A 19,072-nucleotide genomic window follows, 5' to 3' on the forward strand; every position below is an offset into this window, starting at 1 on the left:
TGAGAAAGTTCCCACACAGCTTTTGCCATAAAGTGAGACTAGGGACTATTTTTTTTACAGTGGCGGAGGAATACAGTGCGGAAGGATACCTACCTCTCGTTATTGGATTATTGAAGCCCCTAGAGAGCAGTTGCATCAGCTGATGCTGCTGTTCTCCACGGGAAATCGGCGTGGGACCCTCGTGGATTTCTGCGGATCAGGGAGTATATCGCTTGTTTGTTATTTTCTAATTTTTTATAGATGACACTGGCTTTGGGGATCAAAGTGACAAGTGATGGTGAGTATGTACTCTATGTTATATGTACTGTATGTCTATGTATGTATTGTATGAATATTTGAGTGTATTGTATGCAGTATGTATGTAGTATGTATGCAGTATGTATCTATGTTGTATGTCTGTAGCATGTTCTATGTATGTAGTATGTATGTAGTATGTACTATGTATGTATGTTGTATGAATGTAGTATATATGAAGCATGTATGTAGTATGTATGTATGTTGTATGAATGTAGTATGTATGTAGTATATATGTACAGTGGGGAAAAAAAGTATTTAGTCAGTCAGCAATAGTGCAAGTTCCACCACTTAAAAAGATGAGAGGCGTCTGTAATTTACATCATAGGTAGACTTCAACTATGGGAGACAAACTGAGAAAAAAAAATCCAGAAAATCACATTGTCTGTTTTTTTTTCATTTTATTTGCATATTATGGTGGAAAATAAGTATTTGGTCAGAAACAAAATTTCATCTCAATACTTTGTGATATATCCTTTGTTGGCAATGACAGAGGTCAAACGTTTTCTGTAAGTCTTCACAAGGTTGCCACACACTGTTGTTGGTATGTTGGCCCATTCCTCCATGCAGATCTCCTCTAGAGCAGTGATGTTTTTGGCTTTTCGCTTGGCAACACGGACTTTCAACTCCCTCCAAAGGTTTTCTATAGGGTTGAGATCTGGAGACTGGCTAGGCCACTCCAGGACCTTGAAATGCTTCTTACGAAGCCACTCCTTCGTTGCCCTGGCGGTGTGCTTTGGATCATTGTCATGTTGAAAGACCCAGCCACGTTTCATCTTCAATGCCCTTGCTGATGGAAGGAGGTTTGCACTCAAAATCTCACGATACATGGCCCCATTCATTCTTTCATGTACCCGGATCAGTCGTCCTGGCCCCTTTGCAGAGAAACAGCCCCAAAGCATGATGTTTCCACCACCATGCTTTACAGTAGGTATGGTGTTTGATGGATGCAACTCAGTATTCTTTTTCCTCCAAACACGACAAGTTGTGTTTCTACCAAACAGTTCCAGTTTGGTTTCATCAGACCCTAGGACATTCTCCCAAAACTCCTCTGGATCATCCAAATGCTCTCTAGCAAACTTCAGACGGGCCCGGACATGTACAGGCTTAAGCAGTGGGACACGTCTGGCACTTCAGGATCTGAGTCCATGGTGGCGTAGTGTGTTACTTATGGTAGGCCTTGTTACATTGGTCCCAGCTCTCTGCAGTTCATTCACTAGGTCCCCCCGCGTGGTTCTGGGATTTTTGCTCACCGTTCTTGTGATCATTCTGACCCCACGGGGTGGGATTTTGCGTGGAGCACCAGATCGAGGGAGATTATCAGTGGTCTTGTATGTCTTCCATTTTCTAATTATTGCTCCCACAGTTGATTTCTTCACTCCAAGCTGGTTGGCTATTGCAGATTCAGTCTTCCCAGCCTGGTGCAGGGCTACAATTTTGTTTCTGGTGTCCTTTGACAGCTCTTTGGTCTTCACCATAGTGGAGTTTGGAGTCAGACTGTTTGAGGGTGTGCACAGGTGTCTTTTTATACTGATAACAAGTTTAAACAGGTGCCATTACTACAGGTAATGAGTGGAGGAAAGAGGAGACTCTTAAAGAAGAAGTTACAGGTCTGTGAGAGCCAGAAATCTTGATTGCTTGTTTCTGACCAAATACTTATTTTCCACCATAATATGCAAATAAAATGAAAAAAAAACAGACAATGTGATTTTCTGGATTTTTTTTTCTCAGTTTGTCTCCCATAGTTGAGGTCTACCTATGATGTAAATTACAGACGCCTCTCATCTTTTTAAGTGGTGGAACTTGCACTATTGCTGACTGACTAAATACTTTTTTTCCCCACTGTATGTTGTATGAATGTAGTATATATGTAGCATGTATGTAGTATGTATGTATGTTGTATGAATGTAGTATATATGTAGCATGTATGTAGTATGTAGTATGTATGTTGTACGAATGTAGTATATATGAAGTATGTATGTAGTATATATGTATGTTTTATGAATGTAGTATATATGTAGCATGTTTGTAGTATGTATGTTGTACGAATGTAGTATATATGTAGCATGTATGTAGTATGAATGTATGTTGTATGAATGTAGTATATATGTAGCATGTATGTAGTATGTATGTATGTTGTATGAATGTAGTATATATGTAGTATGTATGTATTATATATGTATGTTGCATGAATGTAATATGTATGTGTGTAGTATGTATGTATGTTGTATGAATGTAGTATATATGTAGCATGCATGTAGTATGTATGTATGTTGTATGAATGTAGTATATATGAAGTATGTATGTAGTATATATGTATGTTGTATGAATGTAGTATATATGTAGTATGTATGTATGTTGTATGAATGTAGTATATATGTAGTATGTATGTATTATGTAGTATGTACTGTATGTATGTTGTATGAATGTAGTAAATATGTAGCATGTATGTAGTATGTATGTATGTTGTATGAATGTAGTATACATGTAGTATGTATGTAGTATGTATGTATGTTGTATGAATGTAGTATATATGTAGTATGTATGTAGTATGTATGTATGTTGTATGAATGTAGTATATATGTAGCATGTATGTAGTATGTTGTATGAATGTAGTATATATGTAGTATGTATGTAGTATATATGTATGTTGTATGAATGTAGTATATATGTAGCATGTATGTAGTATGTATGTATGTTGTATGAATGTAGTATATGTGTAGTATGTATGTAGTATGTTTTTTTTTTTTTTTTTTTACATTCAACACATTAGCCGGATGATGGGACTACTACTGTCCCATCATTGGCTAATGTGTCAATCACTGTCATTGTAGCAGGTATCGCCCGATGGGACTTGTAGTCCCATCGGACGATGCCTGCACACACACAAGACCCCCAGCAGGCCCGCACAGGCCACCAGCAGCCGGCACAGGACCCCGGCAGCCGGCACAGACCACCGACAGCCGGCACAGGCCCCCGAGAGGCCCGTACAGACCACCGGCAGCCGGCACAGGCCCCCGGCAGCCGGCACAGACCACCGACAGCCGGCACAGGCCCCCGAGAGGCCCGTACAGACTACCGGCAGCCGGCACAGGCACCCGCCAGCCAGCACAGACCACCGCCAGCCGGCACAGGCCCCCGAGAGGCCCGTACAGACCGCCGGTAGCCGCACAGGCCCCCGAGAGGCCCGTACAAACCACAGGCAGCCGGCACAGGCCCCCAACAGGCCTGTACAGACCCCCGAGAGGCCCGTACAGACCCCCGGCAGCCGGCACAGACCACCGGTAGTCGGCACAGACCCCCCACAGTCGGCACAGACCCCCCCGCAGTCGGCACAGACCGCACATCATGATGACATCATTTCAGCAGCCAATCACAGCCACAACAGTGGCTCATTGCATTATGGGGACTTCCGATACCGGTATCCGATATTGAAAAAATATCGGTGCTCGGTATCGGAATTCAGATACAGGGAAAATCGGCCGATACCCGATATTTGCAGTATCGGAATGCTCAACACCTCACGCTTCAAAAGTTTGGCAATTTCAAGACTGCTGCATCCCTCTGCAAGACATCTCACAATTTTTGACCTTTCAGAGTCCGTCAAATCTCTCTTCTGACCCATTTTGCCAAAGGAAAGAAAGTTGCCTAATAATTAAGCACACCTTATATAGGGTTTTGATGTCAGACCTCAACCTTCCTCATTACAGAGATGCAAATCACCTGATTTACATAATTGGCAGTTGGCTTTCAAGCCTATACAGCTTGGAGTAAGACAACATGTATAAAAAGGATGATATGATCAAAATACTCATTTGCCTAATAATTCTGCACACAGGTGTACTGTATGGCGCACTGTGAGGGACCGTTATGCTGTTTGGAACACTTGTGGAACTAAAAGACATTTTTATGTTGGGAAAAATGTGATTTTTTTTTCATTTTCATGGCTCAATGTTCTAAACTTCTGTGAAACACCTGGGGGGGTTCAAGTTGCTCACCATACATTTAGATAAGTTCCCTGAAGGGCAGGGCCGGTTTTAGACAAAGTGGGGCCCTAGGCAAAAGTGTGGCCCCAAATGCTAACATTGTAAAATCACACATTTAGGTTACATTACATGAGCAGGATGCGGATACAGGTGGCAGAGGGGCCTGTGCTGGCACTGTGGCCTCCATATTCAGGGGCCTTATATCAGCCAACGGGTCTGCCACTATTAGCATTACACAGGAGCGTTGCTAGGGTCAGAAAAGATTGGGGTCCCAAGCCCCAAGACAAAGAGTTGTGCCCCAATCCCGTCTTAATTTTTTTTTAACACTGCAGATAACACAGCAGGGAATCCAACCGTCCTGGATCCAGCGGGACAGTCCCGATTTTGGCACTCCCACCTGCGGGATTGTAGTTTTCCCCGCACTGCAAATCAGCCGCCACGCCCACCTGTCATTTCAGAAGGGGCTGTGTACCGAGCGCCATACAATTCCCTCTATGCACAGCACACTCCAGAACAGAAGCCCTCCCGGCTCACGGGACCAGTCACATGACTGTGACCTCATACTGTTAGGAGTGGCGGAAGGCACTAAAAATAAAAATAATTAAAGTGCCTTCGCCACTCGGGGTCCACCGTGCAGTGGATGGTAAAACCGCTGCTGAGAGAGGCAGAGCACAAATATGCCCAGGGTTCTAACACACCCAGAAGCAATAAGGCAAGCTCTGTTAAGGGACACAGAGCTGCAGGGAAAATAATACCAAAATAGTATCGCTGAGCCTGTTAACAGCACAGGATCTCAGCGGCACGCATGCGGTAGCCGGAAACCGGAGTAGTTAAATAAGATCACTACAACCGAGCAGACTTACCGTGTACACGTGTGCTCAGCGTCGCAACTGCGACGCCTGGACAAGCTGCAACCGCAAATATCGCAAGCGCGATGCAGGACGCTAAGCTGCTGGAAAGATGGAGCTTGTGCACGCTGGCGCTAGCGCAGGTACTGACTGAAAACCACTCACACACACAGACGTATTATCAGAGGGAAGGGGTTTCTTAATGAGTCAGTCAGTCACCAATCCAAGCATCCAACAGCAGCAGTATGAAAATACTAGCGCATGGCATAACGGCCATGCGCACTTTTTATAGCGTACGGGACCTGCCGGAAATCTCCAGAGCCCTGAGCTAAACCAATGGAATCAGGAGCAGGACCTGAGCACCTGACTCCTGAACTCCAATGGGAGCTCGTCCCGTGGGCATGCTCAGAAGCTGGAAAAAAGTACAGCCTCTGGAGACAAATGTGAGAATCTGGATTCCCGCATAGGCATCATAGAACCCAGATTCCTAACATTACCCCCCCTCCTAGGGCCCCCTCCTCCCTGAACCTTCCAATCCACCAGCCTGTGCCCGACAGCGGCACAGGTCTCAAACTCGTCAAATGGCGAGCCTGATGTCCCGGTAGGTGAAACTGAAAACCGGGACACACGGACGGTATCATGGGAGGCCAGGTCGCCAGGTCTCAGGAGGGACACCCAGGAGACAATGGGATTGGAAGTTTTAGGAGAAGGCCACCGTGTATCGGCGGGCATAGCCACACTCCGTTCGGGAAGACTATCCCGAATTAACTTTTTTATGTCCCAAGCCATGTGCGGCCACCAATACGTTCCGGCCAGAGACTTCGTGGTCTGCATATAGCCACGATGGCCGTCCGCATTGGGCCCACGCGAGGACTTTAGGCCGCTGGCAAGAAGGGACAAAAGTCTCGCCTACCGGCTCACAGTCAGAGCATTGCGGGGGAACTGTCTTCCTGGGAAGCAGCAAATAGATGGTGACAACCGCTTATGGGCTCTTGAGCCGGACATGTCTCAGAAATGGCGCGAGACACCTCCATGGGTTCAGGAGGTAGAACCTCTGGCTCAGGCAGGTCCAGGGGCTCAAAAAATTTAGGAGCCGGAGTACCTCTCCGTTTGGAGTGAGCTCGCTCCAAACCACGCTCAGAAAAATGGAGGTCAATCCGTGAGGAGATAGATATTAACTCCTCTGGGGTGGTAGGAATCTCTCTCGTGGAGAGAGCGCCCTTGACATGCTCCGCTAATCCCTTCCAAAATACAGGAATCAGAGCCTAGTCAGACCACTCCAACTCGGACTCCAGTGTCTGAAGACGGACGGCGTATTGGCTGACCGAGAGTGATCCTTGAGACAAGGTGAGCAGTTGGAGAGAGGTGTCGTGTGTGACCTGTGGACCGAGAAACACCTGCCTGATAGCAGTTAGCAGATTAGCTGCGTTCCGGATCTCCGGGTCACCACACTCCCATAGTGGCGTAGCCCATTCCAGCGCCTTGCCCAACAGTAGGAATATAATAAAGGCCACCTTGGCCGCTCTGTAGGGAATTGCGCAGCCAGCAGCTCCAGGTGAATCGAGCACTGGCTGGTAAAACCTCTACAGGAGGCGCCATCCCCAGAATATTTTTCGGGCAACGGGAGGCGGGTAACTGTCAGCGCAAGGGCGGACATGGACATATGCCCAACTGCATCCGTGAGTGCTTGGACAGCAGCATCTGTGGCCTGCAAAGCTGCAAGAGCTCTCTCAAGGGTAGCCAAGCGAGTCTCGAGCTGTCGCACGCACTGCAACAGTTGCTGCTGATCTGCCATCTCCAGTCAGACCCTGGCACTAGTATTGTGTTAGGAGTGGCAGAAGGCACTAAGAAAAAAAAAATAATTAAAGTGCCTTCGCCACTTGCTTCCCGTGCGGTGGATGGTAAAACCGCTGCTGAGAGAGGCAGAGCACACATTTGCACAGGGTTCTAACACACCCAGAAGCAATAAGGCAAGCTCTGTTAAGGGACACTGAGCTGCAGGGAAAATAATACCAAAATAGTATCGCTGAGCCTGTTAACAGCACAGGATCTCAGCGGCACACGTGCGGTAGCCGGAAACCGGAGTAGTTAAATAAGATCACTACAACCGAGCGGACTTACCGTGTACACGTGTGCTCGGCGTCGCAACTGCGCACGCCTGGACAAGCTGCAACCGCAAATATCGCAAGCGCGATGCAGGACGCTAAGCTGCTGGAAAGATGGAGCTTGTGCGCGCTGGCGCTAGTGCAGGTACTGACTGAAAACCACTCACACACACAGACATATTATCAGAGAGAAGGGGTTTCTTAATGAGTCAGTCACCAAACCAAGCATCCGTCACCATACACATAGCAGCAGTATGAAAATACTAGCGCATGGCATAACGGCCATGTGCACTTTTTATAGCGTACGGGACCTGCCGGAAATCTCCAGAGCCCTGAGCTAAACCAATGAAATCAGAAGCAGGACCTGAGCACCTGACTCCTGAACTCCAATGGGAGCTCGTCCCGTGGGCATGCTCAGAAGCTGGAAAAAAGGATTTAGCCTCTGGAGACAAATGTGAGAATCTGGATTCCTGCATAGGCATCATAGAACCCAGATTCCTAACACATCCTATGTAACACCAGAGATAGCAGTGATAACTCTCTGAGAACAGATAATGTAATAGATGTCACCTGCAGTCCTATGTAACACCACAGATAGTCTTACTCTGAAAAGGTATGGCTATGTTCACATGCATTTTTTTCAGTAGCCAAAACATGTTCTATTGGCAGTAAAAACACGTTTTCCAGTTTGTTTTCTGGTGTTCTGTACACTTTTTGTAGCTTTTTCTTGGAGTGTGGATGTTTGCTTTGTCTACAGTATGTTTAAGGCCACGTTCACACGTTGAGTATTCGGTCAGTATTTCACATCAGTATGTGCAAGTCAAAACCAGGAGGGTGAGAAATCCAGAAGTGGTGACATGTTCCTATTATGCTTTTCCTCTGATTGTTCCACTGCTGTTTCTGCATTACAAATACTGATGTGAAATACTGACCAAATATTGAACGTGTGAATGACACTTAATAGTTAAATTCACCAAAACCACTTAAAAAATTGCAGCGAAAAATGCCATTGCAATATCTGCAGCTTTCTTTTTTAAACTGTGTCCAAATTATTATGCAAAAAGAGTTTAGGAGTGATAAGGTTAGAATTTTTTTGTTTGTCATTTAAACTCATTGATGGTGATGTGTGTCAGGGCTCTTTATATCACTGAAAGCAATTGCAGATACCTGTGCAAATTAGTTTGGCAGGTGTGTCCAAATAAAGGCAAGACTACTTAAGAAGGCTGTTCCACATTATTAAGCAGCCTACATTTTTTGCCAAAATGGGAAAGAAAAAGGAAGTGTCGGCTGCTGAGAAGCAACAAATTGTGGAGTATTTAGGTCAAGGCATGACTACAATCAACATTGCCAAGACACTTCATCGTGATCATCGCACAATCAAGAAGTATGTAGCTGATTCCCAGCACACACCTGTGCGTGCTGATAAGGAAAAATTGAGGACTCTTTCCAACAGGCAATTGCGTCAGGTTAAAAGAGAAGCTGCAAAAATGCCTTGTCATAGCAGGAGACAAGTTTTTGAAGCTGCTGGTGCCTCCAACGTCCCCCGAACAACACCAACGTCCCCCGAACAACAAGATGCAGGGTCCTTCAGAGGTTTGCAGCTGAGCGTAAGCCATCCTGTCGACCACCTCTATCCACTGCACACAAGCAGAAACGGCTCCAGTGGGCCAAACGATACATGAAGACTGACTTCCAAACTGTTTTGTTCACCGATGAGTGCCGTGCAACGCTCGATGGTCCAGATGGATGGAGTGGAGGATGGCTGGTTGATGGACACCACATGAAAACACGGCTAAGGCGCCAACAAGGAGGAGGTGGAGTAATGTTTTGGGCTGGAATCATGGGGAGAGAGATTGTCGGCCCCTTTAGGATCCCTGAAGGGGTAAAGATGAACTCCATAATCTATGTGGAGTTTCTAAAACAGCACTTCCTGCCATGGTTCAAGAGGAAGAACCGTGCTTTCCGCAGCAAGATCATTTTCATGCATGATAATGCACCGTCTCATGCTGCAAATAACACATCTGCATCTCTGGCTGCTATGGGCATAAAAGAGGACAAACTTATGGTGTGTCCACCATCTTCCCCTGACCTCAACCCCACTGAGAACCTCTGGAGCATCATCAAAAGGAGTGTCTATGATGGCGGGAGGCAGTTCACATCTAAGCAACAGCTCTGGGAGGGTATTCTGTCCACATGCAAAACAATTGAAGCACAAACCATCCAAAAGCTGACAAATTCAATGGACGAGAGAGTTCAGAAGCTTCTTTCGAACAAGGGGTCCTATGTGCAAATGTAACATCACCTAGAATAAAGTTTTGCCTTGAAAACTGTTTGATTTCATTTTGTAATATGCTGATAATGCTTATAATTTCACAATTGACCATTTTTTGGTTCAAAATAAAAATAAAAAGGTTGAAAACTCTGCTGTGCATAATAATTTGGAACATGCATTTTGAGTGTTTATTATTTGTAAAATATACTGTTTTCATAGGCAGTTTGTGCAAAAATATTGCAATTATACTAGAATAGTAGATGACTGTAAAATAACAATGACTGCAATTCATATAGGTAATTTAGAGAAAATTTGAGGAAATATTTTTTGCATAATAATTTGTAACACAGTGTATATTCTTTCATTGCTTTCTACTGGTGAAAACACACTGAAAGAAGTGACACGCTGCAGATTTAAAAAGCACTACAGTTCTGAAATTCAGTCAGAAAAAAAACAAGCGCATGCAGGAGATTTCGGAAATCTCATATGTTTTGATGGCACTTTAAAAAGCAGCTTTTGGCCACGTTCATATGCAGAATTTTTGCAGCTTTTTCGTTTGCAAATAAGAAGTTTACAGCATTTTACAGCACAAGCAAGGACTGAGATTTTCAGAAATCTCCTGCACACCCTTTTATTGTCTCCTAACTGAATTTCACAACTGCAGCGTTTTTTAAATTTGCAGCGTGTCACTTCTTTCAGCAATTTTTTTCACCCATAGAAAGCAATGAAAAAGTTTTAGAAAAGCTGCAAATGTTGCAACGCTGTTTTTCGCTGTGTTTTTGGTGAATAAAACAAACTTTATTAGACATGTACTGTAGACAAAATGAATACTATACAAAAAAAAAAAAAAAAAAAGCAGCAAAAGCTCTAAGGGTATGTGTCCACAATCAGTACACTCTGGATGCTGCGTACATCCGCAGCATCCAACCCACAGCGGCCAGATGTTACAGCATAGTGGAGGGGATTTCTAGAAATTCCATGTCCACTATGCGTTCACATACGCCTGCACCTCACCCGCAGAGACGGACATGCAGCACGACTCTCCAGACTGCAGCATGTCAATTTATCGTGTGTAGATGCAAGTCTCCGTAAGAGAAATCTCACCCGTACAATGTATAGGATGTGGTGGTTCCACACGGTTCAATGAACACATGCGGAATCACCTGTGTTCAAAAGATGGCAGCACTTTAGACGGAGCGCATGTCCGCTGCGTCCAAAGTGCTGCCATTTCCGGATTGTCTGCACATACCCTAAAAATGGGCATTTTGAAAGCAGTGTTTTTACTGCCAAGAGAGCAGGCTTTGGCAGCAAAAAAAAAAAATGCACCAAAAACACTGATTCCTATGCACACCTGTACTATATATATGTGTATGGGTTTACCCCTATTATTTCACATGGGAATTCATTTATTTCTATATCATAAATCCCCTGATTCAGCAGACATTATCCCTGTCTTGTGTCATGCAGACAGTAGTGACAGGAGGTCGCCCTGTCACATTACAAGCAGTGATTTAGTGGCTGTGGTCAGAGCTGATGCTGATCTCTGCTGTATGTGGCTGTGGATCTTGATCCTACAGCAATCAGCACAGAGCTCTGGACCACAGTGAGTAAATCACTGCACTCTGACCTGTTATTGCTGCTATTTACAGGTTCTGTGGCTTCACTTAGGCATATCCATTCTCAGGACAGTGCTAGGAGCAGCCATGATCAGGACTCAGGAGGAGACATACAGAGCTTCAGGCATCTTCCTGCGCTGTCACTGTGCTGTAATCGGCTCCTCCCCCTCACTCTCAACCTACCTGCAGGGAGAAAGAGACAGGGGGGCTCAAGGGGCTTTGTGAGAGACACTCCAAGTCTTCAGAGCAATGCATAGCATTATTCACTGCTGTACACCCTCTGGGCACTTGATAAATGGGCTGCAGATGCAGGGGGCCCCCTTTGTAGGTGGGGGCCCCAGGCTTCTGCCTGGTCCAAATGCCGGCCCTGCTGAAGGGTCTAGTTTCCAAAATGGTGTCACTTGTGGGGGGTTTCCACTGTTTAGGCACATCAGGGACTCTCCAAATACGACAGGCCATCTGCTAATTATTCCAGCAAATTTTGCAATCAAAAAGTCAAATGGTGCTTCTTCCCTTCCAAGCCCTACCGTGCCCCCAAGCAGTGGGTATCGATGTGGGGTATTGGCATGCTCAGGAGAGATTGCACAACACAATTTGGGGTCCATTTTTTCCTGTTACCCTTGTGAAAATAAAAAAAAAAATGGGTCTAAAGTAAAGTTTTTGTGAAAAAACTTAAATGTTCATTTTTTCCTTCCTTGCTGGTAAACTTTTAACCCTTATAACTTCCTAAAAAAAAAAAATTATGTTTCAAAAATTGAAACATGGGAAATGTGGAAATGTTATTTATTATCTATTTTGTGTGATAACTTTTTTGCCAAATTTCTGTTTTTTTTTTCACAAATAAATACGAGTCATATCGAAAAAATTTTACCGTGAAACACAATATGTCACAAAAAACAGTCTCAGAATCAGTGGGATCTGTTGCAGCATTCCAGAGTTATTACCTCATAAAGTGACATTGGTAACAATTGTAAAATTTGGAATGGTCATGAAGGTACAAACAGTCTTGGGGGGTATAGGGGTTAATGACTGCCGATCGGTAGAAGTTTAATTAACGGTAGTCTTTAATAGCCTGTTTACACAGACCATGGTAAACGATCCACTGAATAATCTGTAATAGATTGTTCAAGGTGCACAGGCTGTCATTGTTCTTGGCCCCTTGTTTACACAGGATGATTCGATGCTGAGAACGATGATTTTGAAGCCTGTTTAAAAATTATTCATTCAACGAATGAGCACTTTGCTTTTTCAACAGACATATGGCAGCCTGTTTACAGTGCAAGATATCACAAAATGCTTGATCACGACACTCTTGCACCGTAAATGCACCTTTAATCTAACAGGCTTTACGAAGTCCTTTATCGAGTCCTTTATTGGTCTTTATAAAACTCTTTATCAAGTCCTTGAGAGATACCAATCTGTGATTGGAGCGTTGCTCTCACGGTGAGCCGTTTTTATATCAATGGAATAAATTATCCACTTATTACTAACAGTAAGTGAAGTCTAGTACAGTGCTGTATTCTGTCTGATACACTTGGATACGTAAGTGATGCCTATAATACAACATTTAGGTAGTGCATGTAACTGGCTTTTTCTAGTTTTTTTTCTCTATGAGATACAATTGTGTGCGCTATTGTCCTTTTTTTGTAGCTTTTATAATACGTAAACTCATCGAAACCAAATGGTCCTTTTAACCGTTTTCTATTTCCTTACAGATCTGCTACTCAGCAATCTGCAGGCAGCGGTAGATGTGCTGACCAGCACTTTCAGTTAGATAGAGCTGCAAGAGCACACCATCATCATCTGCTTGCAACCTAGTTTAATCCAGTGAACAAAAAGCCTGATTACTGTAGATTATCCCTGTTCTAGGAAACGGACATAGTTTTTATCCCTTAGACTATTGCAGCCATTAGCCGAAGTGTGAGATGCTCCATTGAATATGTGCAAAGCATATTTCCAAAGAATAGATGTGGCATCATAGGCAGACTGCGTTACCCAGTGTGCTGACGGCGACATAGCCTAGTGATTAAAACCATTAAAAAAGCCCTGCAAATAAATCCAGCTCACTCAGCAACGTATCACAAAGCTGTTCTAAGATTAAACAAGATGTGCGATGCTTATATACCCGAGCATTGACCAAAGGAGAGCAACGATTGATTTCGGTTTAGTTTGTTACTATCATAGGAAAGATGGATTTCTGTGGCAATGATCTCATCTTGACTGGAAGCCACTAACTTTAATGTACCCAATTTATTACTAGGTTTAATAAAATAATCTCACTTTATACAGACAAGCATTTGCTATCTTTACGAAATGTAATGCAGACACATGGAAAGCTCAGGACTGGGGGAGGCATTGATTTTATCCACCACATCAAGGCAATGGCATAACATTTGGCATTATACTATTGGGTTGTGGCGCATATATTGTCAGCTAATTATTTCCATATGCTATGGTGGGTGTGTGGTCCTCTGGAAGACGTGGATTTATCTCTGGACTGGCCTTTATGTAAGTATCCTTTCTTTTTTAGGCAGCCTTCCAAGCAGAAGAAAGCTATCCAGACAGCCATCCGTAAAAACAAGGAGGCGAATGCAGTGCTGGCCAGACTGAATAGTGAACTTCAGCAGCAACTCAAGGTGAAGAATGGATTTAAAATGTATTTTAATTGTAAAAAAAAATATATGATGGCTTTACATATAATGTTACAATTGTCAAACAAAAAAAAATAATTCCTTCCCCTTAAAGATCTGGCAATTTTTTCTTAGTTTTTCCGCTTTTGTTTTTCCATTTCCTCTTTTCAAGAACCATAACTTTTTTTATTTTTCTGTTGCCATATGAGGGCTTGTTTATTGCAGGGCGAGTTTGAAGTTCTGAATGACACCATTTGTTTTCCCTTATAGTGTACTGAAAAACGGGATAAAAATTGCAAGCGAGGCGAATTAGTGTAAAAAAAAAATTACATTCCGGGTTTAGTTTTTTGCTGGCATTCATTGTGTTGTAGATATGACCTTGAAACTTGATTGTATAGGACAGTACAGTTATAGCAATAACAAATTTGTACGTTTTTTTAACGGTCACTATAATATCGAGCAGAATTATACGCTATTCACACTGCTTCTTGGAATGTTTCTACACTCCCTCCACTCTATGAAAAATTGGATCAAAAAGTGAAAATCATGTTATGGGAAGTGGTGCATCAGCAATAGTCAGTTTCATCTCGTAGTTGACAGATAAAACTGTCCTGGAGTCTGGGCAGGTCTACCATGTTCTACCACACACATAATACCATTGGTTAACTTGATTCTTGCAGCAAGGGCATGTGCAAGATTTCTGCAGCAGATTTGAAGAATGACAGTGAAAAGAGCTTGTCAATCCAGCTAAGTGGGTGGAAATAGTTTGCGCCTCTATCGGGCAATGAATAGTTGGAATGCTGAGCATTCGGAAAGGATCATAGAGTCACTGTGGGATGGATTTGCAAAATAAGCGCACCATCCTCATTAGTACTATGTGATCTACGGTAATCCATAATGTATACAGATTATTTTGTTAGATCTAGTGGCAGATCCTCTTTTAAAGTTGTGCCCTTCTTAAAAGGAATATGCCACCAGGTTTTTGCAACCAAATCTAAGAGCAGCATAATGTAATGACAAAGACCCCAGATTCCAGTTTCCAGATTCCAGTGATGTGACACCTACTCGTCTGCTTGGTGTACTTTTGATAAAATCACTGTTTCATAAGCACGAGGTTATCCCTAGAGAACTAGTAAACCTGCTGCCAGGTTGTCCTTCATATTCATGAGTTTTTAAAGGGAATCTGTCACCACATTTGACCTATCTATCTAAACTATTAATATGGGCATAATGGAACAAGTGATACCTGTATGTCTCATATCAGATGCCTTGTTGGGGATAAATCATCTATTATCACTTTATATAAATGACCTCTTCCAGGCTATGGGGAGGATGTTGCCTGGAAGATAACTCTGCCTCCAGAGACTATTTTACATGAAAGGGAGTTACCATTGCGACAAGTAACTAACACAGAACAGGAGAAATTAACTTTGTCTCCTTACAAACACATTTTTTGCTCCTCTCTCAGGTATGCTATATTGTAACAATATTACAACCCTGCCTGCCTGTGAGCTGAAAGCTGAGAGGAACCTGAAGATGTGTCAGTTATAATCACACACAGCTCTGCAGTGAGATCAGGGGAGCAGAGGGCGGCCATTACACATCACACTGGTAACCATTACACATCACACTCGTATCTCACCCTTCTATTTAAAACAAGCTCAGGAAGCAGAGTTATCTTCCAGGCACCATCCTCCCCAGAGCCTGGAAGAGGTCATGTGATCTGATATGAGACACACAGGGAGGACTGTTTTCAGCATTATATAACCTGTTATGCCCATATGAATAGTTTAGGTCAAATGTGGGGACAGATTGCTTGTAATAAATCTGAATCTTAGTGCCAATAGTACATTTAATTATCCAGTTTGTTAATGTATAAAATCTTTCTGTTGATTATATTTTTACAAAAAAGTAAAGAAAATGTCTACACATACATTTAGTTTTATTGAATATATTTTACAACATTCAAATGTAATAAGCTCCCTCTTGTGGTTACCACAAGCTTTCAGAGATTTAAGAAGGTCCAGGAGTGATGGCATCAGATCTTTATTACTATTTCTTTCAATGACATATCTTACATTGACAGAATCAGAAGAATTAACCTGAGAGACTTTCCGCTTGTACTTTGTAGGAAGTCCATCAGGAGAGGATTGCCCTGGAAACCCAACTGGAGCAGCTTCGTCCCCTTTCTGTGTTATGACCTTTGGCTGTCTTGCAGATGTAGAAGAAGTACAACGATATTCTACTGTGCACGCATCTTGTAGCCTTTTTTTCATTCTTGTGCCGAAGATAATGGAAGGAGATATGGTGTTTTACCTTTTCATGGTTTCATGGCAAATAAAGAAAATAATGATATTTTGATGCCAGTCATCCCAGCCGATGTATTTGAAAGTCTTCATTTATACAAGCACACATGGACTAAGGAGTCTGGGTTTATAAAAGTTGATGAATATCTAATAAGACAGAAAAGTTCTAATGAGGCTCATTCATTCTCACACCTAAATGTGTGGGGAATTTGATGAATGTAAAGCAAAACATTATATTAAAATTTAACTTTTGGATCACCATGAAATAACTGTTTCATTTAAATTTTAGAATTAGAGGACAGTGGGGGACATTCATTATTGGGATTGTGCCCACATTTTGTGTAATTTATGATATTCCCTTGTTGTAATTGCATTGACCAAATTTATCAATGATTTATCAGTGTTTTATGCCATTTAATAAACTTTTTTTTATGTCAAAAGTTAAAAATAATGAGAAAAGTGGCAACAGTGGTGAAGTACAACATATTTATGAATACATTTCTTGTATTATACACAAGTCATAGCTGTCTTGAAAAAGGCTTGTATCAAAAATATATTTATGTTGCAACCTTAAATGGGAACAGTACTTTTAGCAAACTTTGCATAAATCAAAAGCACAGGTGAATATAAGAAACCTTGTAAAATATTTTAGATGAGAATTCTTTTTTCTTCAATTTTCAGCTTTTTCTTCCCCTCTTCTTTGCCTCCTGAACTTACCATCCACTCTGAAAAGACTAGCCTAATTCCATGTTGGACTGCTAGCTTTAAGATATGGTGTCAGGTTGCACAGCCTACTGGAGAGGGGATGGAGGAGGAGTGAGGACTGAGGAGCAGAGTAAGAAAACAGGCAGAAGGAGGCACAGAAAGATCACGCTGAGCTTTCTAACAAGTCTTTTACCTACCCCCTTTGATTGAGTCACATCCAGACAGCTCAGGACTGTTGTATAATGCCATCCATGCAGCTTTTGCTTCTGTCAGTATTTTGAAAAGGGGATAAACAGCAGGAATCCATCGCTTTATGCTGTTCTGTGTATTTGGGAGATCAAGGCAGCTAGTCTCAATCCACCGGAGCATGCAAAGGGGTAAACTGGTGAAATATCAAGACACAAGTCATATAATGGACAAAAATGTGTTATTTCTCATATACATAACAGGACAGTTTTTGGCAGAAAAAGTTACTTGAATTTTTTTTAACATGCATAAAAACAATTTGCACAAAATTTTACATTATTGTGCGACATTTGACATATTGGCCTTCTGCTCTTTCCCAACATTGGGAAGTATACCAAACTTTCTTAAAATGTTTCGCTGGACTAATAAGTGCCAAATTTATCATTAGGGTCTTAACATTTGCTAAATATGTAATGGTCAAGATTAAGCGAGGATTTGTCAACCATATATTTGCTTGAATTTTATCAGGTAAAGTTCATCTAAAAATAGCAGAAATTGAGTTTTAATTACAGTAAAAATAAATGTGCATACAGAATTGACTAAGATAACTGTTTATCCAATGTAAGTCCCATTTATGTTTGGGACATACATTCAAAGTGATTTTTTATTTCTGTGCTGGTAAAGGTCTTCTCCACTGTATGTAAAAAGTTATGCAAAAGTATAACCATACGTTACACATATCTGCTATTGTCTCTACTTGAAATCATATGTATACGTTAAAGTATTTTTCTTGTTAAATGTAAATTTATGTCTGACTGGACACTGCCAGATTCTGACAGTGCGGCATATGCACAATGTCAGGATTCCCCTCTGCCTCTCTATTGCCTGCTTGAGCAGTCTTCATGTGACATCTCATAAGTGATTTGAATACTGGCTATTATATGCTGGCTAGCAATGTTCCTACTTTTCTCAATTTTCTAATCTGATAATCAGGAAAAGTTGCTAGTTGGCATTAGACTGACAATATGTAAACCGTATGTATGAGCTGTCAAGTGACAGCTAGTCAAGCAGTCAACAGAGGAGAATCCTGAAAGTGTATACGGCACTCAGGATTTCGCAGTCTGTTTTCAAATAGACATAAATGTAAGTTTAGCCTAGAAAACCCCTTAATGTATATGATTTTTTTTTTTTACAAAAGCATGTGTGTTTGTCTGTCAAGCATGAGTATATTATTGGCATACATTTGACTCATTAAAAGTAGGTCCTATTGTATAGCTTTACATTTCTTTTTCTTTGTAACAGTTTAAACACATGCTTGGGTTTCTAAGAGTTCTATCATAGATCTCGTACTGCAGAGTTGACAAATCATCCCATACATGGTCAGCTCAGGGAACCACAAAAACATAGGCCAGATTTATCAGTGCCGTTTAATTCCTAGTTTGTGAAAACAGACTAAACAGTTTTGATATGTGCCAAATTTATCATAATGGTTCATGCAGTTTGATAAGTCTAGTTTCACGACTCTGCTTTCGGGTGTCTCGGGACCAGAGGCACCCTGCCTGTCCCTAACACTAAGGGCGCCATAGCTATCCCTGTTCCCCAGATTACTTCTAATGGTGAAGTTGCCTGGGCCACGTACCTTGATGAGCTCCTGAATCCACCCTCAGTCTGTTCCCTCCCCCTACCCAGGGAAGAGGGGAGTAGTAGTGTATGGCTATACACCAACCAAACTAACAAGGTAATATGAACAGGTATGAAGGAAAATACCAATCATACAAAAACACACTCAGAAACAGAAGGAAACTATGGGGAGTGAAAGATGGGAAAAACCAAAGTAGGAGAAGAAGAGGATTTGCACACAACCAAAACCTAGCAACATTCTTATATAAACCAACTAAACGCCTTCTCAAATAGTACACCACCAACTCCTAAACCATGCAGCAATTAAGCTAACTCTGGCAATACCTACTTACCAGAGTCCAGTTTATACAAGAGATAGGAGTGGCCAACAGTGAACAGCTGAGCTTTCAGGATCTCTCAAGTGCATAGATTAACCCCTGCACTACTAGAAGAAACCTGCACCATTTAATATGAAGGTGAAGCGCTTTTAGTCATTGCAGGAGT

General features: G+C 42.3%; 1 protein-coding gene across 6 annotated transcripts in view; it reads left to right on the forward strand.

The window, feature by feature from the left end:
• The window catches only part of REPS2 (RALBP1 associated Eps domain containing 2), a 301,690-nt gene extending 283,462 nt beyond the window's left edge, over positions 1–18,228 (forward strand). For all 6 annotated transcript variants that reach the window (XM_073574130.1, XM_073574114.1, XM_073574109.1 and 3 more), the window contains 2 exons: positions 13,652–13,757; positions 15,883–18,228. In XM_073574130.1, coding sequence (XP_073430231.1) covers positions 13,652–13,757; positions 15,883–15,951 — 175 coding nt within the window. In that variant the 3' untranslated portion in view covers positions 15,952–18,228. The remainder of the gene's footprint in view (positions 1–13,651; positions 13,758–15,882) is intronic.
• Positions 18,229–19,072: the final 844 nt, after the last annotated feature.

Source organism: Dendrobates tinctorius, unplaced genomic scaffold, assembly GCF_039654945.1.
Source record: "Dendrobates tinctorius isolate UK_male_01 unplaced genomic scaffold, ASM3965494v1 ptg000007l, whole genome shotgun sequence".
Lineage (NCBI taxonomy): Eukaryota > Metazoa > Chordata > Amphibia > Anura > Dendrobatidae > Dendrobates > Dendrobates tinctorius.